The 27,357-nt window shown below is 46.6% G+C and overlaps 1 protein-coding gene across 5 annotated transcripts; it reads left to right on the forward strand.

Annotated features, from left to right (window-relative positions):
- Positions 1–27,357, forward strand: GJC1 (gap junction protein gamma 1). 5 transcript variants are annotated; one of them, XM_064473582.1, is made up of 5 exons: positions 1–114; positions 1,036–1,185; positions 20,954–21,067; positions 22,833–22,908; positions 23,042–27,357. In XM_064473582.1, exon 5 carries the CDS (start codon positions 23,061–23,063, stop codon positions 24,240–24,242), a length of 1,182 nt encoding a protein of 393 aa, XP_064329652.1. In that variant the 5' UTR covers positions 1–114; positions 1,036–1,185; positions 20,954–21,067; positions 22,833–22,908; positions 23,042–23,060; the 3' UTR covers positions 24,243–27,357. The 5 variants fall into 5 exon arrangements, with proteins under 5 accessions (XP_064329652.1, XP_064329651.1, XP_064329649.1 ...); XM_064473581.1 differs by lacking the exon at positions 1,036–1,185 and having other exon boundaries at positions 1–146; XM_064473579.1 differs by lacking the exon at positions 1,036–1,185.

Here is a 27,357-nt window from a genome sequence, read left to right on the forward strand (position 1 = left end):
TGCGCATGCGCCCCGCGCCCCCCGCCCGGGCTCGGCGGGCCCGCCGCGGCGGCGCGAGTGGGCGGCCGAGGGGCCCCGCCGCGATCGTGGGCCGGAGAGGCGCGGGGCGGCGGCGTGAGTGGGGAGGGGGAGGCGGGCGCTCCGAGGTGAGCCGCCGACCGAGCCGCGGGGGGGATCCTGAGGGGAGACGGGATCCTGAGGGGACCGAGCCACGGGGGGCTGAGAGGAGATGGGACCCTGAGGGGAGGTGGGACCTTGAGGGGATCCGGGCGCTCTGAGGGGACCGAGGCGCGGGATCGTGTGTGGAGATGTGATCCTGAGGGGACCGAGCGCGGGGGGATCCTGAGGGGCGGTGGGATCCTGAGGGGAGATGGGACCCTGAGGGGACCGAGCGCGGGGGGATCCTGAGGGGCGGTGGGATCCTGAGGTGAGGTGGGACCCTGAGGGGACCGAGCGCGGGGGGATCCTGAGGGGCGGTGGGATCCTGAGGTGAGGTGGGACCCTGAGGGGACCGAGCGCGGGGGGATCCTGAGGGGCGGTGGGATCCTGAGGGGAGGTGGGACCCTGAGGGGACCGAGCGCGGGGGGATCCTGAGGGGAGGCGGGATCGTGAGGGGAGGTGGTTTCGTGAGGGGGTCGGGGCGCGCCGAGGGGCGCCCGCGGGGCCGAGAGGAGCCGCCTCCCGCCGTGCGCGGGGCCGGTCGCGTCCCGCTGCTTGCCGTGGGCCGGGCGGGCCGCGCATCCCCGCAGCTCTCCGCAGCCGGCGCCCTCGGCTTTGTCCCTCCGGGCTTCCCCGGCGGCTGCGGGGCGGGAGCGCGCCGGGGTCCCTGCGGGGAGGTGGCTGCCGAGGACGGGCGTTTCTAACGCGTTTCTCCCAAGTGAGGAGAGGCAGACCCTCGTCACAGCTTTCTGGTATTGGGGAGAAGGTGCTGGTACCCACCTTCGAGGTGTTTTTACCACCTTCAGTGGTAAATTTTGCTTTTTTGCTGTGATGTTTATCTTAGTTGCAAGTAACAGGTATTTTTTTTACTTTAAGAGGCACCGGCTGTCTGTCACCTCGCTAGTGTGCTCTCCTTGCAAAGCCGGCTCTACCATCCCAACTCCTCGGCCTGGCGGGACGGAGCTCTGCAGATCCCCGAGCATTCACAGCAGCAGATGCTGTTGTAGCACCAGCACAAGTTAAGAAGTCAGTAGCTAAGAAAGTAGAAATCACAAGCTAAGAAATCAGTAGCTCCTTGCTCTTCTTGGCCAGATAAACGTTTATAATGCAGTTGATAGCCTGTTAACCCTGTCTCGGGCTAACTGGGGCTACAGCTGTGCGGTTTGAACTTTCTCTCCACTTGTTTTGAATACAGAGCTCAAGGAGAAAAATCCGCCCCCTGTATCGGGTAATGAAAGTTTTGGCCTGTGTTGGGCCTAACTTTTACCCATCATTGTAAAATTTCACAAGAATGACATTTGTACAGTTATTTTTACTGGCTTTTTTTAGCCAATTCTCTTTTCTACTAGTGGGCTCTTTCTGACTCTTTCTGGTTGTTGCGACCTCGCTTCCAGGGAAGTACTAACTTTTTTCCACCGTCAAATTGATTAGAAATAGGAGATAGTGCACAGAGATTTAATTAGGGCATGGATATACAGTATGGTTTCTTGAGCAACAGTTGGTGATACCGTGTTCAGCGTTTTTGTTGGGTGTTAAGTTAGTATTTAGAAATAAGAGGAAGAACAAAAACCTTGCATTTGACAGACAACGATTATTCTTATTATTTCCATGTCTTCTGCCCACTGTAAGTCAAGGATAATTAATATAGAGAAAAAAATCTATCCTCTTCTGTTAGAAATCTGTTTCACGGTGATGTCCAGCGAACCAGCTGTCAGTCCAGTTACCAAAGCCCACCTTTCCTCGGATCATTTAAAAGGGGAATGCTGTTGTTTTCTGTCAAGACTTGTGATTAGGAAAATGAAAGGTGCCCTCCTCTGCATTTTTTATTCCTTCCAAGTATATTCTGAAGTTATCCTTGTGCTTTCCTGGGGGAACAAGTATGTTCCGTTCTATGAACCGGGATACGTAAGAATTTTTAAAAGAAAATGAATATACAAACACACAGGTAATTTGAACCATATTGTGGCGTTCCTTATTCTCCCCGTACGGCTGCAAACAGCTGAAAGTCCTGTATTTCCAGCAATCCTAAAATTAACTCCAGCGTTTCTGCAGCTCTAAAAAGGCAGGGGGACACACGCGATGTTTGTTTTCCCCCTCGCGTCGCGCTGGTGACTGAATGGATTCAGAGGGCTTGGCGGTGGGTGGGGTGAACCGTTACATATTTTCTGTGTCTGACGAATGTGCAGGCTGCTCGGCGTCCATCCTTCTCCTCTCTGTGGTCAGCAGCAAAAGCTCCTCACAAGCAGATAGATGGTCCTGATGATTAGAGAAGGGGTAGAGTAGTTTGCCTGCAGGGATTTCCTGTGCGACAGTGCAGGCAGGGACTGTGCATGGCCAGGGGTTTCTGACCACGTCTGCGGCTGAGGAGGAGGAGGCGAGGTAAGGGGGTGAGGGGGCTTGGAGCAAGAGCTCAGGTGAGCTGGGGTTGAGGGTGTGCTGAGAGCGGGCGGCTGCGTGCTTTGGGTCAGCTGAGCTGAGTGTGGGTGCCTGCCCAGGGAGCATTTCTGTTGCTTTTTATAAGAAAATGATCCCTTTGCAGCGTGTTTCTCAGAAAACGGTGACTTGACTGACATTTCTGAATTGAAATGGCAAAAGATGGGGCAAAACGGAACCAAGAGTGTATGTTAGGATACTTTGACACATACGTTTGAAGGTTTGTGTTTCAGATCATGTGAAAGTTGTTTTACAAGATTGTCTGGGTTTTTTCAACTGTGTTGAAAATGCATTCAGCTGCTGTTTGTTGTGGCTACTTGGGTTCATCACCCAGCTGCTCTCATCGTTGCAGTGGCTTTTAAAACTGGCTTTATCAGGTTTCAGATCAGTTGAAATTGTGAAAAGATGATTAAAAAATCTTAGTGACTGGCTGTACCCTTATCAATGTGGCCACCTTTAGTACTTCTAACACTAAAATTGTGAGTTTGTATGATCACTGATGCAGTAGACTATTGAATTATTGCTAAGAGACAACATTTTCATTTAAAAAACTAAGTGTTAACTTATGCAACAACATGCAGTTTTTTGTTTTTTTTTAAAGCAACTCGCAGGTCTGATTATAAAGGAGGAATTGTCGTGAAATATCTGTTTTCTAGGTGGTTCCGTTGGTACCAGTTCTTAGCCCTCCATTAGTGATTATTGTCTGTTATTTTGAAGCAAATGTCCAGGTCATCACAGATAATTTGCAGGTGGTGCAAATATCAGTAAATAACTGAAAAATTGGGGTCGCAGGCTGGGAGCGTGGCGGCTCACTTGCACGAGTTGGAGAAGAGCCCCGAAAGGGCTGGCAGACGTGCTGGGAGTGGGGGCTCGCAGTGCTCCCGTCCCTCCAGAGGGAAGGCTAAAAGAAAACTCGTTAACACTTCATGAGTGCGTTTGTGAGGACAAAGGTGGAGCACGGCGGTGATCAGGTGCTAGGCAAGTTTAGACCGATTTTAAGAATTTAGCAAAGATTTTAATACATACTGAAGACTTTTAATTGTAGACATTGTTTTTCTAAAGAATTGTGGTTCAAAAGGTAATTGGTTTGGTAATTTTGTTGCTTAGGTGAAACTTTATCTTAAAAGGTCTTTTATGGTTTTGTATTGCTTTATAGCTGATGAGGGCAAGATTCAAGAGCAAAGTCCTTATAAGCTGTGAAGTCTAATTGCTGATAGGAGAGTTTGAGATTAATTTTAACACACAGATTTCTTGTTTTAGTAATTTACTGACTGCCAGCGACTTCTGAGAGTCCAAAAAATCCCCGAAACTCCCATAAAACATCACTTTTTGCCAGGCAAAGGCTGAGGTCCAGTGCACTTCTTGGAGTGCCTGCAATTGTACGTAGATGTAATTCAGCCACTTAAGACCAAGAAAGCAACCTAGAAACATGCTGTCAGGAGTTGTTTAATCCTGAAAGCACCTGCATTGGGTACGTTACGGACTGGGCTACTGAAACTCCTGCGCCTCAGGTACTTCTCCTGGGGGAGCTGGAGCCAGCAGGCACTCCCAGTGCGGCTGACAGTTCTCTTTTGACCAAGCCGCAATGCTGGCGACTGAGGACTTGTTATATCGTAGTGAATTTTCAGCTGAGAGCTGCTAAAGCACAACAGGGTATGTGTGAGCTGGGAACTGGGGAGCCCAGCCAGAATGTGCTCGTTGAGTTGAATTTTGTTGATTTGCCAGCGTTCCCTTTGCAATCGTCAGTACTTGCAAGGGGCCGCGTGGGTGAGAAGAGTCATGAAATCGGTCTGTAGCCTCACTGTTAGCATCGAGCCGGGCAGAGGGAGGCAATTCTGTGGCTCTTTCGTAATGCCATTTAAGATTTTTACTGTCTGTTTTTTAAACATTCGCAACGCAAAGTGAGTTGCGGCAGGTACCTCATTTATGCCTGAGCCTTATTGCTCAGACAGTATTCCCTGGGTAGCGGCACAAACTTGGACAACGGTAACGATCATTAAACAGTTGGAATAAAATCCTCGGCAGATAATGGACCGCTTTGTTGTCTGGCCCCTCTGTGGTCCGAGAGGGTGGGCGCTTAGGAGGGGAAGGTGATCTGTTCTTCCCACCCTGTTTCCAGCTTTTGTTTTTCATGCTGCCATTCAACAAAGTCCCTTCCAGAGTTTGCGCTCCAGATTTTTTTCTTTTTAATCTAGTTAATAGGAAGTAAATGATTCCCATGAAAAAAGTTCCATTAATATTTCATTAATATATTTTCATATATTTCACCTTCTCCATGTGCTTACTCTGGCTTTAACACTGCTGACCTGCCTGGGGAAACGCAACCCTTCCGCATCCCTGCCCAGCACATAGGAAGACTCCCTGAATTACAGGTGCGCCTCCAAAGAGCGTTCCCTGGACCGCAGCCCGGCCAGCCCCTCAAGGGCGGCTGCGCTGCCACCTCCGTGCGGGCAAACGATCCTGTTGGGCTTTGTGAATGAAGGTTTTATTGCAGAACCCCGCAGCATTATCAGTCTTTCCAGCTGGTCTTTGCACTTCCGGTGAGCAGCAGGAGTGGAATTCCTCTGTCCTTACTGGTGCCGTGTCATAACATGCTATGCTTTTTTTGATTCAAGCTGTGGTTAATCATGGTCAAATTCTATTAAATCACATTTCACTTGCTGTGCTCAGTATTGCTCAATGACTAAATTCTGTCTCTGAAAAAAACCATACTTTGTTAATGTCTAAATTATGTGTTCGCTGGCCATTCTTCGTTATGGCTTTGGTAGGCTGTTTGCTTTCTGTTAAGAGCCACAAAAAAAGAATTTATCTTCAAAATGCTCCTTGGAGGGGAAGAAGGCAATGATAGACTTCCTTTTCTGACCTCCTCGTACCATAAATATGAATCATTATCACCACTTGCACAGCACCACACGGTTCTCCCCAAATTGTGGACTGTATGCAAGATCTGGTTGGGATTTTAAAAAACTTGGCTTTCTTTTGTGTAAAACGAAGATTGAAGGTGAAAGTTCAGGGATGTGCTATGGGCTAAACTGACATACAGGATTGTATGGCTGGGCAGTTACGACATTACTGGGTATCTTCTGGTGAAGGAAATACTGAGAACAGTAAATATTGTAGCAAAAAGAAATCCCTAATCCCTTTTCCTTCTGCAAACGTAGATGACTTAGTTTCATACCTTGGTACTGGCCAATAATTCCTTAATGATTACATTTCAAAGAAGAACCCAGGGCTTTAAGTAATAACACAAGTTACAAGGTTTTCGGGCTATAAATAAAAAGCTATATTTGGAAAAAGCAAGTAGTGTATTTATGGACAAAATTGTATTAAGGGAAATGTGATGGAAAAATTGAGTCAGATGAGCTGATGTATGAGGCATTTCCCTATGGAGTCACTGGGCTGAAAAATGTTCTATATGCCTAAACTTGAACAGATGCTTCAGAAAACAGACACACGCTGCCCCCAGATTCTACTCCCAGCCCCCCCATTTAATATTAGGAGTTCTGTTCATACCACTGTGATTAATTCACGAACCAACCTGGTTTAGTCTCTTTTCTGGGGGCTATCGGGTATTTCCAGATCATCCAGGTACTTAAGCCTGTGCCTAACTGCAGCCGAGTGAGCAACCTAACCAGCGAGCAGCCCAATTATTAGCAGGATTTCTTTCAAGCTTTACATTAGGCATGTGCTTAAATGACTCACTGACCTGGGATTTACATTTTTACAGAGGAGTGAAGGATTTTTCCCTATTACCTTGCTTAGATGAAAATCATTAGAGTCGGTCAGCTTTTTTGCCTAAATAAGGGCATGATACTGGCTTTCGACTCTTCAGATATTAGTTCCACCTTTTTAGTTACAAATTTGTCAGAAAACAATTCCGAGCGTGTGTGCCTGACCTTGTTTAAGATACTGTTGAAGCACTAAGAGAAGACATACGTTGGGGTGACCAGCAGGTTGTGCCTACTGTTCTTTTTAGTGCAAATACTGTATTCGGTGGTCCTGGAGAGGTGGCTGATAGTTGCATTTTATTATTTTCCTTTGAGCACCCATTGCGGCGTTCCGCTCAGCTGTTAATTCGCTTTCCCAGGGTTATTTTATTCGCCTTGTAGGTAGCTGTGCACAGCGCTTCCTCTCTTTTAAAAATCCCCACAGCCTTCCCAAAAGATGCAGCATGTTGGAGCCGGTTGTTTCCACTTTTCTTTTCTGATCGAGCTAAACTGATGAAGGAATGTGGAAAAATGATGCCTGGGTCTAAACCTAAGGATAGCTGTGGCGTGCCTCGGGAGTGCGTGGCACGCAGGATGACCGATGATGCTCGTGGCTCAGGGTGATTGACTCCTGCTCGCGGTGACATCCCAGCGCTGGGCACTTGAGTGGTGCAGCCGTGCCAGACTCGTGTATAACAAGTCATCGTCTGTAAAGTTCTGCATCTCTCTCATGCTTAAAATAGTAGAGGGCCCAGAAGGGCGATGTATTTTTTTGTGTGGATGGTTTCCATGCTACCTTGAGGGTGAGTTTCTGACGCCTTATTTAGCTGCAGGAAGTCTTGCTCTGTTACAGATTCAGGGACGCGGCTGACAAGTAGTGCTGCATAATCGGGACGTGAGGTTAGAGTAGCATTTGTAGGCAGGCATGGGGCTGGGTGGTAGATGGTGCACATGGGGCTGGCCCTGATATTAATAGGTTTTTAAATGGTGTAAAAATAAAAAAAATAAGATTTCTTCATGTGTGTCTTACAGGTGTGCTGTATTGCATGCAGCAAATCTAAAAGTCTGATGATTTTCACGGTAAACATTTTTAAGTAGTTGAGAAATGACTAAATTTTTATTACAGCAGACATTAACTCACAAGAGTTACTTAGCTGACATTCAAATACATTCAAATAGTAGTTAAACTATTTTTTAAAAGGAGAAGAATTTTCATAGTGGAAACTGTGATTCCTGGGTTATTAAAATAATAAAATAAAACTCAAGTGTTTGGGAGGAGGTACACAGTAATCTTCCATGTAGCCATATGAAATGATCTCCTTTACTCCTTGGTTCATGCAAGGTCTTCACTCCTTCTGGACTGCTGACTTGAAACGTCCACCTCTGTGCTGATACCCAGCTTGATTGGTATTCCTCAGCCTGCTCTTGCTCTCTTTGCAACCTATGGCAAAACCCTATTGATCTGGGTGTCTGCAAAATCCGATTCCCTGGAGGATTGTGCTGGGCACTTATCGACAGAAATAAATCATTGCTGCCCTTCAGGTGTACCAATTGCGTGAGATTTGTCCAACAAGTAAATACTGAATACCAATCAGCTGTAACTTATCAATGATTAATAACCTGAGGTACCAACTTTTTGCCTTTTGGCTTTTAGCGGATTTATTAGCACACCCTTGTAACAGCCTGCTGAGGAGATGCTCGCTCCTGGCTCCTTTCAAACAGCTACACTGGTCCAGTCTGAACGTCTGCCTGGTCTGGAGTCCTGTTTCTGGCCCTGGCTCAAGCAGAAGCTGCAGCAAAATCACAGAAGCGTGTTTGAAATCCCCCTCAGCATTTTGACTGCTTTCCACCTGGAGACTTACCCATTGTATCTTTTTTTTCTGGTTTTTAAGGGGCTTTCCTTCTCCCGGTTACTCCAGATTTTACAGCTCCCATCTTTCTTTCCCCCCTTAGCCTCCTCATTTTCCCACTCTTCTTCCTACACCAGCCAGCCCGTACCTCTTCTCTGAAGGTGCTTCTGTTCCTCTCTATTTCTGTGATGGGGGATAGTGAGAGTGACCAGAGCCGTATGCGGCCGGGATGCGGGTGAACCGCAGGCACTAACAGTGACACAGCAGCGTCTGCTGTTTGTGCACTTGTCCTTCTCTAACTCTGGTAAAATGCTGTCAGCTTTCTGGACCGTGCTGAGCGGCACCAGAGCTTTCATGGATCAGCCTGCCAGCCCCAGCACCTCCTGCTTGCTGAGGCCATCTCAGGGCATGTCTTTTTCAGTGTGAAACGGAGATTTATTTTTTTAATTCAATATATGCATCACTTTATCTACATGGAATTTAATCTGCCATTTTATTACCATGTTACTTAGTTATAAGGTCCTTCTACCATTCTTCACGGTTGCTTATCTTCCTTGCCTTGAATATTATCATCAGCATCCTTGGTCACATCCCACCCTCCTCCCTGTTGCGTTTTACTCAAAGAATGTCCTGGTCCAGCACAGGTCCCAGCCTCTTTCCCTGTGAAACTCCGCTCTGACCCCCCTCCCTCACAGGAAATGACCCTTTACTCCTACTCCTTGTTATCTTTCAACCACTTGTTTCTCCGTGCAGGGACAGTCCCATTTCTGGTGTGGCCTTTTGGTATCCCTACAAGAAGCCTTTGAAGTGACACACTCACAGATCCTAAAAGTCCAGGCAGTCTGGAGCCTTTTGCAAGGCTGGAAGTCCCTTTACAGAAGCCATGCTGACGTTTTTCCCTAGTATGTCGTATTTATACAGATACATCAATGGTCCACTAATTCTAGTCTGTATAATATTGTCTAATTAGTCCTGTAGAGTGTTGGGTGTAGAGGCCTGCAGTTTACCAGGGTTTTTTTTGCAACCCTTGTCTTACGGAGTTGGCATCACTCTGGCCTCCACACACCAAGGTGATTTTAAGAAAGACTGGAGCCAGGTGGCTCTTCCAGCTCTGAGCTCTGTTACTGTCTTCATTGAATGCCACCCAGTCCTCCCACCCCTTACTCTTGTGGCTCTTCATTGTGTAACCTCCTCTCCAGTCCCTTCAGCCTGAGTCGTTTCCCAGAGAGTCCCCAGGGGAATGGGGCTTCTGTTACTGTGAGTGGGTATGTAAAGAAGTAATGTAATTTTTCCTGTGTGACATTGTCGTCTCTTTTAGTAGCATTGAGAAATGAATATGTTCCTGGTGGAGGCTTTCTGCAGGGAGGCTCCCTCCAGATGCCAATGGGTATCTGAAGAAGTAGCAAAGTGATGAGGGAGAAGCTGTTTTAGTCATAGGATAGATGGCAGCAACATGGCCAGCAGGGCGAGGGAGGGGATGCTCCCCCTCTGCTCCGCTCTGGTGAGACCCCCCGAGCCCTGCGCCCAGCTCTGGGGTCCCCAGCACGAGACAGACATGGACCTCTTGGAGCGGCTCCAGAGGGGGCCACGGAAACGGTCCAAGGGCTGGGACAGCTCTGCTGTGGAGAGAGGCTGAGAGAGTTGGGCTTGTTCAGCCGGGACAAGAGAAGGCTCCAGGGAGACCTTATGTGGCCTTCCAGTGCTTAAAGGGGCTTACAGAAAGAGAGAGGCTTTTTTACCAGGGCCTGTAGTGACAGGACGAGGACAGTTTTAAACTGCCAGGAGGCAGGTTTAGACAGGACATAAGGAAGAGCTGTTTTACAATGATGGTGCTGAGGCCCCGGACCAGGCTGCCCAGAGAAGCTGAGGATGCCCCATCCCTGGAAGTGTTTGGGGTCAGGTCGGGGGCTTTGAACAACCTGATCTGGTGGAAGATGTCCTGCCCATGGTGGGGGGTTGGGCTGGATGACCGTTCCAGGTCCCTTCCAACCCGAACCATCCTGTGAACTTGGCAGAGCAGGTATGAGTTGCCTTAGTGAGGGAATCCACCAAAGCGTCAGTGGTTTCTTATTAGGAGTTACCTTGCTAGCAGCTAATCCCTCTTTTCTTTGAGTGAACAAGGAGATGTGATACAGCAGATGCTCAAAAATCCTTTGTATTAAGAATGTTTTTGCAAGCAGACCTACTCACCTCTGCATTAGAAGATGGTTGCGCCCCTTGTGCGTACCAGTGATTTAACCCTTCAGAGAATGGGTAAAGCAACCGCTAGTGTAGTTGGTGATAGATCTTTGAATACATGCTAGGTGGAATAGTAAGGCTATGTCTGCAGTCATCACTAAAGCAATCTAGTGTGTTAATGTGTTTTTTGTCTCTGCTTTGAATTTTCCTGAGAATGTTTTATTCTGGTAATGCAGATGGGAAATTGCTTGTATCCAAACTTGCAGCATGGCCTTAGCCAGACTTGGGAGTGAACCAGGTTGTGCAGGGGCTGCCAGGAGATTCTCTTGTTGGTACAGGTTCTGTTGTTACATGCTCATCTTATTTTCTTTTAGTTATAAGAAAATTAAGGTTTTTTATAATCTTTGGTGTCCTGAATATTTTTCTAAGATCTTTCAAGGCCAGACCACTGACCTGGCCAGTGCTTTATAATCCTGTTTACACTGACGCCCGCTTTGTGTTGAGACAGTGAGTCGTCATTTCTCTGTGGTCTTGCTGAAGAGTGGTGATGTGCTGTCTCCTGGTTGGACCTTGAAGAGGACATGCACAGAACAAGCACCAAGCTCATTCAATGACTGCCAAGGTTGTATCAAGATGTGACCAACCTCCCAAAACATTGAAAGCTTGGAAATAAGAAACTGGGGGAAGCTTGGTACTGTTGGGTTGCACACAATTGTGCCTGTAGTGTCTCCATGTGCCTTTCTCCATCTCCAGCAGGACCAAAAAGCAGTATATACCATAGCTCGTCCCGTGGGCACTCTCATAGCAAGACACATGCCTGGCTTATGCAGTTTCCATGCTTTTTGGAGGCTAATCTGCCTTAAATTTGCTACTAATTGTCATCATCTGGCTTGATAATAAGTCTGCTAAAATACACGGCCGTGTAAAGCAGTCAGGTGGCAAAAAATTACCCGCCTGCTACTTTGTGCTTGATGAAGTGCACCTTTCTCTGTGGCATGAGGTGTGGTGGGAAAAGGGCTTCCAGCTTCCTCTCATGAAACAGAAGTTATTTGTGGCTGTTCTCAGGAAGAAAAAAACCAGTTGGTATGCGTGTTCTCCCAGCTGGTGTGATGGAGCATAGGGAGTTCAATCAGCAAGTGCTTCGTCTCTTCCCAAGGGCGTCTAGAAAAGTATTCAAGTCTCTCAGAAAAAGGCAAGTTTGGGTTTCTTATTTCACTTCAGGAAATTTTTTTTTTGTCAACAAATAATTCACTTACTGAATTTATGTGCGTATATATATGCTAAATTTTATCTTTGGCAAAATAAAGCTGTTAGACTCCTGTTGAACTCAAGCTGGAGTAAAATCTTAATGCCCGTGTAGCAGTCTGCTCTGACTTACTACGCTCCTTTTCTCAAAACAAATCATACTTCAAACCGATTTACTGAAACGAAACTCTTCAATTATTTCTGCACTTCAGCAGCACTTGAGCGAGGTTGAAGCAGCAGGCTGGTGTGTGGCAGGAGAGCACACGAGCTTGCCTGGAAGCTTGTGTTTCCGCTGCTGTCTTGTAGCGGACTCCTTGCTCTCCGCACGGTGCTCTGGAAGGAGCGCCTGCCCTGTGCGCACGCAGCCTGTGCAGTGCGTGGCCATGTGTGTACAGGGCGCCGCGTCGCTGTGGGGAGTGCGTCTGATGGTGAGGCCCTGTCACTCTGTCCTTGGCTGTAGGTGTTCCCAACACCATCCTCGTAGATTGTTCTGGCATACAGGTAACCAACGGTGAGCAGATGGCCTTCTGGCGTGGCTGGCCACCATCCTTCTGAGCTCAGTGCTCTCCACCTAAGGGGATGCACAGTTGTGTAAAGTCACAAGGGTCTGCAAAGCTTTCTGGTCTTCCATCTCAGCCAGTGGAAAGGGCTGAGCAGGTTTAGCAGAGCTATTCCAAGTGCTGGATGTCTTGTAAAGCGGTTGGTGGTGAGGGTTTGCAGTGTCCACTGCCCTGTCCTCGTCTGCCTTCTGAACATCCTGCCTTCTCTGTAAAGCTTTGTTGCAAAGCTGCTGTTGAAGATGTTATATGAATTTGGTACAATTGGAGGGCAAGGCGGCGTCTTGTGCTAGACCAGATGACAGAGCTGGGAAAGAAAAACCTTTATTTTAATTTGGGTCACAGTGAAACAACTGCGATCCTTAAATGTTGCAGAATGGGCGATTGGGGACACTGTGACAGACTGTGTATGTGGTGTCTATTTTATTTACAGGCCATTCATACTAGTTTTTGAGGCTTACCTATGAAGCAAGGGCTATCATCGTTTACTGTCATAGTATGGTGGTGCACGAATTAGGTGTTCATCCCCATTTGATTGTATCCAGCTCAGCCAAGTGAGAGCCTTTTGATGTACAGGAGCCGACAGAATTGCTCTCTTTTGGCTTCTCCCTCCTTTCCCGAAATGGCCGTGAGAGTGATATTTGGGTCAGCTGCCTCGAGAGTGTCATTTTCTTTTGACACTCATCCCTCTGAGCACACAGGAGGAGCCCCATGGGGAAATGCTGTGGTGCTGTTGGCTGCAGTGGAATCAGGAGTAGTTAAAGGGATGTTGTGGTTATTCGAATTGCTAATCATGTCAAGACAGAGAAATCTCTCTGATGCCTGACTGAAACGGTACGCGAGTGAAGATGGCCCTACCCAGACCTCGCTGCCAGAGGGGCAGAGGGACCCAGGTAAGTGCACAAATGCTCTAGCCCACACCCACTGAGGCAGTTGCTCTCTGGCAGTACATGTCCCTTGGTGGCTTTGCTGCAGGTGTAGCACACAATGGTACTTGTGTGTGCTTCAATTTGGACCAGAGACCTTTTGGGTCTGTCTGGGAAAATAAGATTTTTCCTTCTTTTCTTGCTGCAGTGCTCTGGGTCTCGGTGTGGAATTGCCGGTCCGTAGGTCTGAGGTGTCAGGCAGGATATCATGCTCCCATTTCCTTTGAGTGCACAAGTTGTTTTGCTTTGCCTGGGCTCTGCTCTTCCCCTGCGTGCCTCTGGGTGCAGCCCTGCGTGATGGTGCCGGGCCTGCCCGCACAGGTGCTGTTGCAGAGTTTGAAGCGGGACGCTGCCCTGCGGTTTCTTCCACTCTGCTGTTGGCAAGCTGGTGAGCGCGTCCTGAAATGAGCTGAAACTGTGGGATTCCTTGGTAGGTGTGTGCAGTAACCCCAGCCCCACTGTCCATCGCGCTCTGTCACTTTGGAGTGGTGTTGGTCTCTTAGTACCTGCCTTTTGTTGGCAACCCCACTGCATTTTTTCCATCTTTACCCTGACGTTGCCTGTGTTTGTTAAAGTAACTGCTGAGAACATGGGTGCAATAGTGATCAGTACAATATTTTTAACATTTTAATAATGTATTGTGTTTCTATCATGCAACCACAGGGCGTGCTGGGGGTGACTACACAGCAGCAGCCCATACTTTTTTGGGCAGTTGTCCTGCACTGTGAACAGGAAGGATCGTAGGTTGCGGTATCACTTGCCAGTGTATTTCACATCCCTGTAACTTGTTCCTCCTCTATTACCTTCATTCTTACAGGAAAAATTACTTTGCTGCTGTTGTCCCAGACTCTTCTCAGTGGTACCCAGGGAATGGCGATGGGCACAGATTAAAACACAGGAAATACCACTTGAACATAAGAAAAGCTTTTATTTTTGCTATGAGTGTGGTCAGATGTAGGAGCAGGTTGCCCAGCGAGCTTGTGAAGTCTCCATCCTCGGAGGTATTTAAAACTCAGCTGGACATGGACCTGCCAACCTGCTCTAGCTGACTCTGCTTTGGGAGATAGAATTGGTAATTTGAACTACCACTTGGCGGAGTGCTATGCATTTCTTGGGGTAACGCATATGGGTACAAGGGAACATAGAGGTTAAGCATCTTCAAAATATAAATAAGTGACTGAGGTAAAGGGGTGGTTCTGTCGCTTGTAAGAAGCTGTCACAGCATCGGACTTGTTGGGCACTTGGTGTGTTTGATCTCTGAAGTATTTTGGCAAGCAGTAACGAACCAGAATTTGGTAGCCTGAGCTAAGGAGCATGTGGTATCTTATCAAATGGATAACTAGTCTGGGAGCAGCTCCTAGAGAGAACTTCTTGGTGTTTGGGAGATGAGTGCTGTATATATATGATCATCTTGTGGAAAAGGCTGCAGGATCCACTTGGCAGGGAAGAAAGGGAACTGACAGGAGTGTTCTGTGGACCTGAATCCATACTGAGGCCATGCTTACCCAGCCTGACAGTCATTTCTGTTGGTAGGAACAGTCTTTCTTGAGAATACCCTCCTGATCTTTGAATCCTGAGGGTACAAATACCCTCCATGGCCACATTGTCTGCAGACAGCCTGGGCTGGCCATCCAAGAGCTCAGGTTTTGGTTAAACACTTGGTCTTGATCTTAGAACAGCAGTGTTGGCTGCTTTCTCTAGCATAGCTTGAGCCTCAGATTCAAACTCTTTGCAAAAACAACCTGCCCTTTACCTGTTCTGTAATTCATTGTTTTCAAGGTCCAACTAAATTACGCAGGGAAAGAGTTTTGCTGTGCATTACTGGCTCCTACATAGTGAGGAAGAAGTGCAGCGATGCGGAGGCCAAGAGCAGGGCAGGACCTGGGTCGGTAAGTTGTGCTGGACCTGCCGACGCTGTATGAGGCCAGTTTGTATTGGAGCTGCTCAGAACCACCTGGGCTTAGTAGGGTTAAATATATTGTACAGAAATGCTTTGAAGTGTGTGAGACTAGAAAAGAGAGAGGGAATGCTCTAGAGAGCTCAGGCAGCGGTAACTCCCGGGTTGTTTTTGAGCTCCAGTGTAGCAGCTCTTCTCTGGTTGGGTTATTCCTAACCGACAGGCTGTGAGAAGGGAGAGGGGTTGCTCGTGCTGCAAGCTTCAGTCCCGGCACTGCGCTGGTACTACCAAGGTTAGGTGTGATGCTGTGTTGGTCTGACTGTGGCTTGTTGCTCCAAGGATCGAGCGTTTCATTGCAAAGACTGTCAAGCCGCGTTGTGCCATGTAATCTGCTGACCAGTTTATTCTCTCCATTATTGCATTTCACATCACCAGAGTGCATCACCTGGGGCTTGCTTCTGTTTCTTGATACCCTAAGGCTGTAGGACAGATCTGATGAGCAGCTTGCTCAGGTTTGCTAAGCAACTGACAGCTCTGTCCCAAGTGGCTACAGAAATGCCCAAATTGGGAGCTCACTATGCCAGCCTCCGAGCTGGTACACCTCATTCCTGTCGTTCAGAAGGAATACTGAATGCTGAGCTTGTATTAAGGGATTCAGGCTGACACAGACCCCAAAACATGTCTCCAAAAATCTCCATGAGTTACAGTGACTCTACAGCCCAGCCTCCATTTTCAACAAAGCCTGTTGTCACTGCAGGATTCTGCTCTCAGATGAACTTGAGTCAGGCTTGCAGTTCATCGTGTCCTGGTGCTGCAGCACAGTGTGCACAGGCTGCCCTGGCGGATGCTGCTCCTCCGTAGTTGGGGTCTTGTGTGCTCTGGGGCGTCTGCCCTGGAAACGCTGCTCCTGGGAGGAGTGCGGTTGCTGTAGGTGAAGTAAATGCTAGTTTGGGCCAGCACGAAACATGTCGCAATTTCATTTGAATTGTGTCACTGCAGGGGACTGTTGCTAAAATTGTCACTTGGCTTTCCGTGTTAGCGTTACCTAGAGGGCACGTTGAGGCTACTGGAGGTTCATGTCTTATCTGCAAATTCCAGTTTATCTTTAAGCTGAATGCTTGGGTGAGTACGACGTGTATGTTGATTTTCAAAACGATACGTATCTGACATCTTTATTTTTATAACAGCACAAGAATCTTATTATATCTCTACCTCTTACCCATATTTTAGTGTTCTATTTATATCCTGCATAGGTTCTGCGGTCTCATAATTCAACAAGGGATGTTTTAGACTCCAGGGGATTGGTCTGGGGAACAGTAGAACCTTGTTAACATGCCTGGGATTTGAAGGCACCGTTCAGAAATTATTTCCAAATTGACATTGACACTGTGGCTTTTTCAAAACCATTCTCTGCTTTTTGCCACGTGAGACTTGCCAGACAACAGAGTATTTACTTGAAAAAGTGCTGCGTTGTCCAAAAAGTCCCAGCCTTTTAATTCCCAAATATTTGATAATAGAGATTAAAGAATAGAATTCAGTACAGTTGTTTTCTTACTCTTTTTCAGCTGCACAGTGCTGTAAACACTTCTGAAAAACATAGTATTAAAGTTGGTGGTGATTGAAGCCACTCGTTCACAAATGATGGGGGGGTGGTAGCAATGAATTCTCTCATCCCAGAAGATCCCCGTGTCCTTCCCCTCGTGACAGTTAGGAGGATGGACGCTGGAATTGCTGCTCGGGTCAGGAGGGCAGGTGCCATCACCGCATATGCAACAGGATCTGTGGTGTGCTTGTGCCTTGCTGGTGCTGGTCTGGCCATGACTTTCTCCTTTTTTGAACAGTAAAGTCTTACTCATTTTTCAGGTAAAAAAAAAAAAAAGGAAGCCCCGTGCTTCCTCAAAAACAATTGTAAATCATGCAATTTCTTACATTTCAGTTTGAATGAATAATGCTAATTATTCATTCATCCTAATTCAAATCCTATTTTAATTAGCCTCTGGGCCCAATTTTACTTTCATGCAGCATGAAACCTATTTTGATTATCAACAGAATTGCCATGCATTTATTCCTGATTTTTTTCCCTGCTCAGCGCATGTCTTCTTAAACTGCTTAAAAACAAAACAAACCAAATATATCATTAATAAATTAATCAAATTTCATTAGCATGACATGGGAGGACATATTTTAGGGGAAAATTAGTCTCCCTGTAAATATATTCCCCTTAATAACTGCTTTTTGGCTACAGAATCTTTCTCCTACATATGCTGTTTAAGACCAGCCTTGTCTGAGGAGGTGCTGGTGTGCTGGTGAACCGTTGAAATTCGGAGAGGCCTGAGAGCTTCAGCTCCCTGTTCCCTTCTGGGAGTCAGCTTGCAGGGCTGGCAGGCATGTTCCTGCGCAGCACTTCACCTCTGCTCCAGGGACACTGGGCTGTGAGCTGAAGCCCATTCCCGGGCGTGGGCTGAGCCTGTTGCCTTTGCAGCGCTGTTGGTCAGCTGCAGTGGAGACTTCAGTTGTAGAGTCCTTCCAGCCAGAGCCTCAGAGTCACGGGATGGTTCGGGTTGGAAAGGACCTGGAACGGTCATCCAGCCCAACCCCCCACCATGGGCAGGACATCTTTCACCAGATCAGGTTGTTCAAAGCCCCCGACCTGACCCCAAACACTTCCAGGGATGGGGCATCCTCAGCTTCTCTGGGCAGCCTGGTCCGGGGCCTCAGCACCATCATTGTAAAACAGCTCTTCCTTATGTCCTGTCTAAACCTGCCTCCTGGCAGTTTAAAACTGTCCTCGTCCTGTCACTACAGGCCCTGGTAAAAAAGCCTCTCTCTTTCTGTAAGCCCCTTTAAGCACTGGAAGGCCGCATAAGGTCTCCCTGGAGCCTTCTCTTGTCCCGGCTGAACAAGCCCAACTCTCTCAGCCTCTCTCCACAGCAGAGCTGTCCCAGCCCTCGGACCGTTTCCGTGGCCCCCTCTGGAGCCGCTCCAAGAGGTCCATGTCTGTCTCGTGCTGGGGACCCCAGAGCTGGGCGCAGGGCTCGGGGGGTCTCACCAGAGCGGAGCAGAGGGGGAGCATCCCCTCCCTCGCCCTGCTGGCCGTGCTGCTGGGGATGCAGCCCAGGGGACAGGTGGCCTGGGCTGTGAGCGCACATTGTTGGCTCATGTCCAGCTTTTCCTCTCCCAGTATCCCCAAGTCCTTCTTGGCAGGGCTGCTCTCCATCCGTCTGTTCGTCCATCCATCCCCCGGTCTGTGCTGATATTGGGGATTGCCCCAACCCAGGTGCAGGACCTTGCACTGGGCCTTGTTGAACCTCCTGAATTTCACAAGGGCCACTCCTCAGGCCTGTCCACGTCCCTCTGGATTGCATCCCTTCCCTCAAATGTATAAATTACACCCTCAGCTTAGTCATGCACAAACTTGCCGAGGGTGCGCTCAGCCCCACTGTCCCTGTCGTTGATGGAATGACATGAAACGAGTCCTGATGCTGTACAATACAAAGGCTGGGGATTCCCCAGCCCACAGTAAGGCTGTTCTTCAAACCTGGCACTGCCTTAAAGGTGCTGTGCATCTCAGGGGTGTGGAGCATTGCTGGGAGCGTTTCACCGGAGTAACCAGGGTTCCAGCTTCCTTCATTCTTCCTGTCCCACTGTCCATCCCTGCCACACTTCAACTCTCATCCAAACGCAGGTTTTTAAGATTGTTAGAGTAAGCTGCTCCTGCGTGGTGCCGTTATTCCCTCCCTGACTGGTGGGAGACTATCACAGATGAGAAAGCTGAAACAAGGTGAAATTAATCCCATGTTTCAATTCAGACCCACACATGGGCTGGGTAGGGGAAGCTCCACACATGAGGGGCCTTTCACTGTCTGTGTCTGTATTTAAAAAATAACGATGTTAAAATAACTCAAGTGATTTCCTGCAGTGAATATCTTAACTGAAAGGTGATTTTTTTCACCCCCATGTACCTGCTTCAAATTCTTCTACATTCTTTCTGGATGTCAGTGTCTGCAAAACTTTAACTCACAGGAGCCAGCTTGCTGTCAGAGATAAGCGTTGTGTTATTTGCATCGCATATCCTGCCTGCTCTAAGGAGCCTCCTCCGCTGGAAGCGCTGGAACGAGCTTATGACAAATACAAGGAATGAAAGTCTCTCTCAAATGCACTTTCTGGCATGACTTAAATTAGCTGAAATTGCTGACATTTTGCCTTTTTCAGATGCGTGTCAGTGTCCATAGACTTTTATTTCAAACAACGGAAAATTACTGCATTAAACGTTGCCAGAACAACAAATTGGGAGACACTAAGTGTACATTAGGTGAAGGTTACTGCTATGTATCTGGGTCCTGCAGTGCATGTGTTGTAAAGCCAGAAACGTGCAGTCTCTGACACTGGCTGATCTCATGACTGTTCCAAAAGCCATAATTCCGCCTGGAACTTTTTGCTTTGGTATTATGTTTAATTTGGATGGGTGGAACATTTCCAGTGAAAGAAAGGTTTAATGACAGGTTGTTTTGCTTGAACCAAAATGTTTCCCTAAAGACAAAGAAGTTCTTTGCCTGCTGGTGGATTCTCCCATGTTGGTGTCAGTAGCTCTGCTCTGGACTAAAACTAAATTTAGAATAAGTGACGCTTCCTTGTTGAAGAGAATCAGAGCTCCTCAGCAGCGTCACATCTCCGCAGCCAGAACTCTCTAGTCGACAGAAGTCTTGGTTATTTAAACACGCGGCTGATAACACCATCTTCCTCATCCAAAGGCTGCGGTTAACCTGAGCGTACAAGTCTGTGCGGTCGGTGTCTATAGGTAGGTTTGTCACACTGTTCACGTATATAAAAGGAGGAATCCAGGATGTGAATCCCCATCCTTCTCCTGCAGCAAGTCCTAGGGCGGGCCGGATGCCTTGTGCCCTCCAGTGGCTGTCTGCTGCTCTGAGCGGCCGCTTGGCTCCACACCACGGCCGAGGGAGCCGGGCTGTGATCCACCCGCGTCTTCCTGATTATAGCTGGCGAGGTACAATAGGAGCCAACCACGGATGTGTGGTCTGCAGATAGAAAACGCACCTTGAAAAGCTGATAAGTGCCTCGAAAGAATTTATTAGATGTTGAGGTAGTGGCTTGTCTAAAAGTAAAGATTCAGTGTCCCCTCTTATTGAAGCCAGTGCTAGTTTCAGACTCCTCTGTTGTTAACTGCTGATGCATAAGCATTGACAGTATCTGAAAATTTAAAGGCTAGTTCCTGCTTTTATTCCAAATTTACACTGGCAACAGTATTTAATTAATTTCAAATTTGCTCTGTAGTTCGCGTTTAGAAAAGAATTTGGCCCTAACATTTTTCAGTGAGTGAAAATTAACCCCTTCTTAAACTCATTTGGGTTTTGTATCATTTTAAATTGACAAATAACAACATGCCAGCTAGCGACATGTATGTCCCGCTCCACATCCGTGCTTGGTGACTCGACTGGCAGTGCAGCTTGGTGTGAACATGGGTGCTGTGGCTCTTACCTCCGTAATCCCCACTTCCAGATGTGGGTTTCACTTGCCTTTTCTGTTCAGCGTATTGGAGACTCTTAAGGTGCATTAAGTACCCCCAGACTCGATCTGCCACCTGTTTTGACTCCTAATCTGAGTGAGCAGCTGGGAGATGCTGAATGTGTGGGTGTCTGAAGCACTGTGTCTCTACTCACTGTGACACAGAATTTAGGGTTGCAGAGCTGTACTTGGGTGCCTTTCTGAAATGGGGGTTCAGAGCGTGAAGCCACCTGCTGCAGTAAGGTGCTGTCCTGTGCCTGGAGCCCTGTGCCCTTATTTCCTGTTAAAAATGTGTTTTTTCAGCCAATCCTGTCTACGGTGTAATGGTAGCGTGGTTGCATAGAAAGAATAATGTTGGTTGTAAGCCTTGAATTGATTGCATGCTCCATTGACAGCTGCTGGATTAAGTGGTAATCCTTCGTTTATTCCCATGTTTCCCAGCTACACAAATTGAACTCTCTAAATCTCTCACTTTTAGGCATCTTCCCAGTTCTTCAGCTGGTTTCGAGACTAATATATACACTCTGTGATGTTCAAGCAACTTTTGAAGGATGCAGACACAGGCACTGAGTGCTGTCTTGCTAACGAGGAGGTAAGATCACCCTCCCGGCTCTCGTTTGCACGTGACACAGGCCAAGGATCGCACTGATCATCTCTGCTGTATCACCACCTTGTTGAGATGCTCATCGTTAGGACGCTCACTGCCTTCCCTGTTGACTGACGTCCAGAGTAACTCCTCTCTCCTTTAAAAAAAGATGGCTGTTCTTAGTCTTAGCTGCATGTCTTTGCATAAAGCTTAGCTGAAGCGGTGGTTTTGTTTCAGTGGACTCAGCCTCTTGAGCAATCTGTGTTTTTCTGCATCACTGATAACTCTCATCTTTATTTGTCAGCCTGCAAACTTCTGTGCCATTTGCAGATTTTGTCAGCAGCCATCTTCTGGTCGAGTCTGGGGAAAATGCAGCCTAGCTGCCAGGCCTGTTCCTGGTCATGGCAGAACTTGCTGTAATTACACGCAATTGCTCTTGCTTCTAATGTGGGAATCATTTGTCAAGATCTTTGTTACTTTTAATCAACTTAATGTGGGCTTTTTTAATACTCTCTTATGCTATTTTTTTCTCACACTGTCATGAAGTAATAAATCAAATGTCCTACACAGCCCATCCACATTGTGTCTGTGCTGTCGCCTTTTCAACGAAACATTGAATTTCACCAGAAGGGGATTACATTTATAACCTTTAATTCTGTATTGATTGCATCCCCTCAAATTTCATTGTTTTGCTGGTGAACAACTCTGTAGTTGCGTGGAAGAAGTTGAATAGTTGCAAATACTGGTTTCTTCCAGTCTCCTGGAATTTCTCCACATTAAGAATAAATCGCTTTCTTAAAAGTGTGCCAGCGATTTATCCAATTCTGGTTTTAGGATCTTTCACCAAATGCTGTTCTGATATAAAAATTTCTGTTAATCACATTTGACAAACTAATATTTGATGTGATCAAGGACCGAGAGATCTCTTATCCCCTGTGCTAGAACAACGTCAAACAGTTCTCACTGGGCTCAGTATTTTACCAGTTTTACTACTTACAGCTCCAGGTGGGCCTGCAACATCACTGGGTTTTGTTCATTGTAATACTTCACAGTGTTACCAGCTGTGAGTTTCCACTGATGGTTTTTTTACTGTTATGATTGCAAATTTATATTGATTTCTAGCTAATATATCTCCTAAAATTTTTGGCAGGTAAATTTTTTAAACTAGGTTTTCCTTCTCTCCAAAAAAACCACCACAAAATACATACTAAAGTCTTTTCTGGCCCTGGAAGGGAGGTTTTTAGCCTCGCTGAGGAACTGAACCCAAATCTATAGAATAGTTTGAGTACCAGGTTAGAAGTCAGATGTTCCTTAGGTCAAACCCTGTCTCTAGCCTAGGCCTGCAGGGTAGCACTGCTCAGGCCAGTCCTGTTTAAATCAAAGATAACAGCGGTTGCCGGTTTCTCAGGTTTGGCCTGGGTGATTCATTCCTGTCTGAAGACAACTGGCATTGCCCGATGGAGAGAACAGCTTCTGTCCGTGGGGTGTGGTCGAGGCTGAGATCGCTAGCTCGGGCTTTAACAGGGCTTGGCCACCTCCGTGCGGTTAAAATAAATCTGTTAGCGGTGGGACAGAGCCAGCAGTGCCCATAAAATCTCACAGGAGCTTAGCTTTTGTTCCGCTGTGTTTTGGAGACTTCAGCCTCAAGTGTAAATGTTTTTATTAACATATTAAATACAGAGCAGCCCTGTCTTTCTCTTCTGCTGGGGAGTAGCTTTGGGAGCAGGTTTTGTTTGTCAAATGGCAGTTAACTGCTACTTTGTTTTTGTAGGGGACTTCGCAAAAGCCTGCGGAGGAGATGTAGGATCTTCAAGCAAATTCTGGTAGCTGGAGTCTCCCGATAACAGGTGATGCTACAAACATGGCTATGTGTTGGTTGTAAAATTCTTGAGTTTCCTGACTCTCTTGGTTGAATATTTGCACCATTTAGGCTCAAGCTGATAAACTCATAAATATTTGGGGGTTTTGTTTGTTTTTTAGATAAAATTACTTGACCATCATGAGTTGGAGTTTTCTGACCCGTCTGTTAGAGGAGATCCACAATCACTCAACCTTTGTTGGCAAAATCTGGCTGACCGTGTTGATTGTATTTCGGATTGTCCTAACTGCTGTGGGAGGAGAATCCATTTATTACGATGAACAGAGCAAGTTTGTGTGCAACACGGAACAGCCTGGCTGCGAGAACGTTTGTTACGATGCTTTCGCTCCTCTTTCGCATGTGAGGTTTTGGGTCTTCCAGATCATCCTTGTTGCCACTCCGTCTGTGATGTATTTAGGCTATGCAGTTCATAAAATTGCACGGATGGTGGAACACAGCGAAGCCGACAGAAGAATCAGAAGCAAAAGCTTTTCCATGCGCTGGAAACAACACCGTGGCTTAGAGGAAACTGAGGAGGACCATGAGGAAGACCCGATGATGTACCCAGAAATAGAGCTGGAAAGCGAACGGGAGAACAAAGAGCAGCAAGCCCCTGCCAAAGCCAAGCACGATGGCAGGCGGCGAATCCATGAAGATGGACTCATGAAAATTTATGTGCTGCAGCTTCTGGCGAGGACTACATTTGAAATCGGCTTTCTCGTGGGTCAGTATTTTTTATATGGCTTTGAGGTCAGCCCCGTATTTGTGTGCAGCAGGAAGCCATGCCCGCACAAGATAGATTGTTTCATTTCAAGGCCGACTGAAAAGACCATTTTCCTGCTAATAATGTATGGGGTGAGCTGCATGTGTTTACTTTTGAACGTCTGGGAGATGCTCCATTTGGGATTTGGCACAATCCGGGACACGTTGAACAACAAGAGGAAAGAGCTGGAAGACTCGGGTACCTATAACTACCCTTTTACTTGGAATACGCCATCTGCTCCTCCTGGCTACAACATCGCCGTCAAGCCAGAGCAAATGCAATATACTGAACTGTCCAACGCCAAAATGGCCTACAAACAGAACAAAGCCAATATAGCTCAGGAACAGCAGTATGGAAGCAACGAAGAAAACATTCCTGCTGACCTGGAAAATCTGCAGAGGGAAATTAAAGTGGCTCAGGAGCGCCTGGACCTCGCGATCCAGGCTTACAACAACCAAAACAATCCCGGCAGTTCCAGAGAGAAGAAATCCAAAGCAGGCTCAAACAAAAGCAGTGCCAGTAGCAAGTCAGGAGACGGGAAGAACTCTGTCTGGATTTAATGTTGGCTGAGTTTATATGTTGTGTTTTTTCTCCTAGTTTATCATAACCAGCAACCCCTTGAATAATGGCTTCCATTAAGTAAATATTTGACTCTGCTTATTTTCAGGGATACTGTTGGCTAGTGATTCAACCTCTCAGAAAGGGTTTATATGCATATTCTAGGATTATAGAACTTTATTCTTCTGTCTTCCAAGTCAGGAGACAAATAGGATTATTTAAATCATTCTCATTGAACGGTTTATGCTGTATGTACAGTATTATAGTACATTTATTATGCACAATTTTTTGTATTTGTACACTGGATCTCTGACATTACACTTTTTTATATTAACGAGGAGAAAGCAATGGGTAGCTCTTAGTATTTTCCTAGTTTTATTACTGTAGTCCGCAGTTTCATCATTGTTCTTCCTTGTTTTAAACATAAAACTTTCTATGCTGCGTTTCAGAAGTGCCTTGAACATGCACACAGCTCAGAGGAGCCTCCGGTTATCCAGGCAGCCCACGGGTGCCAGTCACTGAGCAGCAGAGCGGTGAAAGATTTGGAAAACATCTGTTAGTGGTGCTCTTGACTCTGTCATTTACAAAAATGATGTGCTACTTTAAAATGGAAGTGTCATGCTATAGCTGTTACGTGCTACAGGTTTTTTCGCCCTGTGGAAAATTACTTACAGGAAAAATGCACATGTGCGAGAGTGCTTGTGTTCTGAGTACGAGTGCCAGCCGTAACGCAGAGATGGCTCAGGCCTCCCTGCAAGCATTATGTCACAGGAGGGAAGAAAGACTTCAAACTCCTGCAAACACCCAAAAAGAAGTAAACAGAAATTTCTGGATTCAGTAATTCCACATATTTATGTGATAGCTGTGGGAAGGGATGGTCTCGAGGTCTGTTGTTACGTAACGCCCCGCTCCCCAAAGGCACGAGGCTCTTACGATACTTTTTGGATAGGACTTCTGTCTTTTCGAAAGGAATCTGATTAGGTAGAGTCATGATCATTTTGTTTCTCCGTGCATTACACTTGAGGAATAACCTTCCTCCCCCCAGCCAGGACACGCGATCTATCTGTAAGAGTTTTTACAAAGCTCTTTCCGAATATCAGTGATACTGCCTTATTCCAGACCCCTCTTCCTTCCATTATGTCTGAGGAATTCAGTTCAGAGAGAGCAAGATGTATAATTTAGATTTCTGCTTGAGAGACCAGTCAGATTTGGCATTCTGTGGTTTTGGCATTAAACTTGAATTTATAATTAGAAAAAGGAGAATGTGGTATTTACTGCCTTTGGCGATGTCTTTCTGGCAAGGGTACACATTAATGTCTGAGAGATGCTGATAAATGTGTATGCTCTTTGCTACTATTTATAATGTATTCAGGACCTTGCTCCGCTCTCCTTTTTTGTTAGGTTTTTGTGCATTTTAATATATTCTGGGGGCCTGTTTCAAGTGGGACTGTTCTGTTTCGAGGCTACCTCAGTCCTTAGCGCCCTCGTTACAGCCTGGTCTGGAACAGGGTTGGGAAGTGAGGCTCCGTGGAGGACACAGGTGGACCCGTGCTCCGTTCCTGTCCCGCGGAACATCTAGGCGTAGGCTTTACGTTAAATTTAAACTAAGGGATTACGAACACATGCTCGCAGTTATCCTCTACCCAAGCACTTGCTGAAAATAGGTATTTTGTTGAATGGTTTTCAGTCTGTTCTCACTCTGGGACATGAGGCAGCCCAGGTGTAGATCCCAGCTCTCTCTCAGCTCTGCTTTAGAGAGGCGTAAGTGTGCGCAGAGCCCCAGCAACCCTCTGCACAAGGTCAGCGAGAGCTTCTGCAGTTCACCTCCAGCAGAGACGTTTAGAAGTGAACTTGCTTTTTGATTGGCGGTAGCTCCTGACCATTGCTCGGGGAAAGGAGTAATCCCTGAATTTTGTGCTGAAAAGTTTCAGGGTGATGTCTTTAAGTAAGTAACACAGGGAATACATAGCAGTTTTTTAAAGCTTAAGTGGATTTTGGGGCAGTGACAGCTAGCCAGTGAGATGGGATGAGCTGTGTGGCGTGAGAGGGAGTTTATTAATAGTGCTCCTCTAATTAAGCAGGGGTCTGAAGAGAAGCATGCTGCCTGAACACGGCCAGAGAGGCTTTCCCAGTGGAAAGCTGGGAGTGGGATGGAGAAGTTGGGTGGAAAACATGTTGTCTGAAGGTGCTGGGAAAAGACACTTGGAGCCTGGAGATAAACACGGATCTGTGGCTACAATCCACACATTATCCCTGGCACTGGGGTTGTTCTTTTCAGCTTCCCAAAAGGGTTACGTTGCTCTTAACCCCTTACGGTGGTCTCGGAACAGCCTTTCACCAGCCAAATGGCAATAAGAGAAAATCCTTTCCCCGCGCTGCTCTCTACACAAACTGCAGCAATTTCTTATTAATGGCTTAAAATAAAATTGGCCCATGACAGCTGCCTGTGTTGTTCGTATTAGCCCTTTCCCAATTAATGATCTAAACCATTACCTGCTTAAAGCTGCTGTCTCAGGTCAGCCCTATGAGCTTTCACCCACACCGGTAAACACTCCCGTTAGTGTATAGAATATTCCAATCCCACAGAACCATTCTGAAAATGCAAAGTAATGGAGCTGTTTCTATTACTATTTGTTTGTTTTAATTTTAATTGTGTGTAAAGTGCACATTTTCTTTGAAACTGAGTGTTATTTGTAGAGGATGTCTGTTAAAGCTCTAAATGTTTATGCCTGTGACTGTATTCAGTTTCAAAGTATCGGGCTTGATTTTTCCTTTTGAAGAAATGATACATGCATTACTATAAATGCTCTCTTGCTTTGGCTTAATGTAGGCCATTCTGAAATGAATGCTCAGAAGAGACTTTGGGACAGAAAATACTGAACATAACTTGAGTTTGTCCTGTCATTCTCTGCTTTTGGATGCAGTTGGGGGAAAAAAACTCTATTAAATCCAGTGGATTACTCCAGTCTGAGTGAAATGGCTTCTTTTTTCCAGCAATAGACTACGCTTCGAATATGCGAGTGAGGGATATTTCAATGATTTGTCTTAGAGCCACAACTTGGAATTTTTATATATTTGACCTTGTTTAGTGTAATAAAAGAGTTGGTTGGAAGCTAA

The sequence above is a fragment of the Phalacrocorax carbo genome, chromosome 25, assembly GCF_963921805.1.
Source record: "Phalacrocorax carbo chromosome 25, bPhaCar2.1, whole genome shotgun sequence".
Taxonomy (NCBI): Eukaryota; Metazoa; Chordata; class Aves; order Suliformes; family Phalacrocoracidae; genus Phalacrocorax; species Phalacrocorax carbo.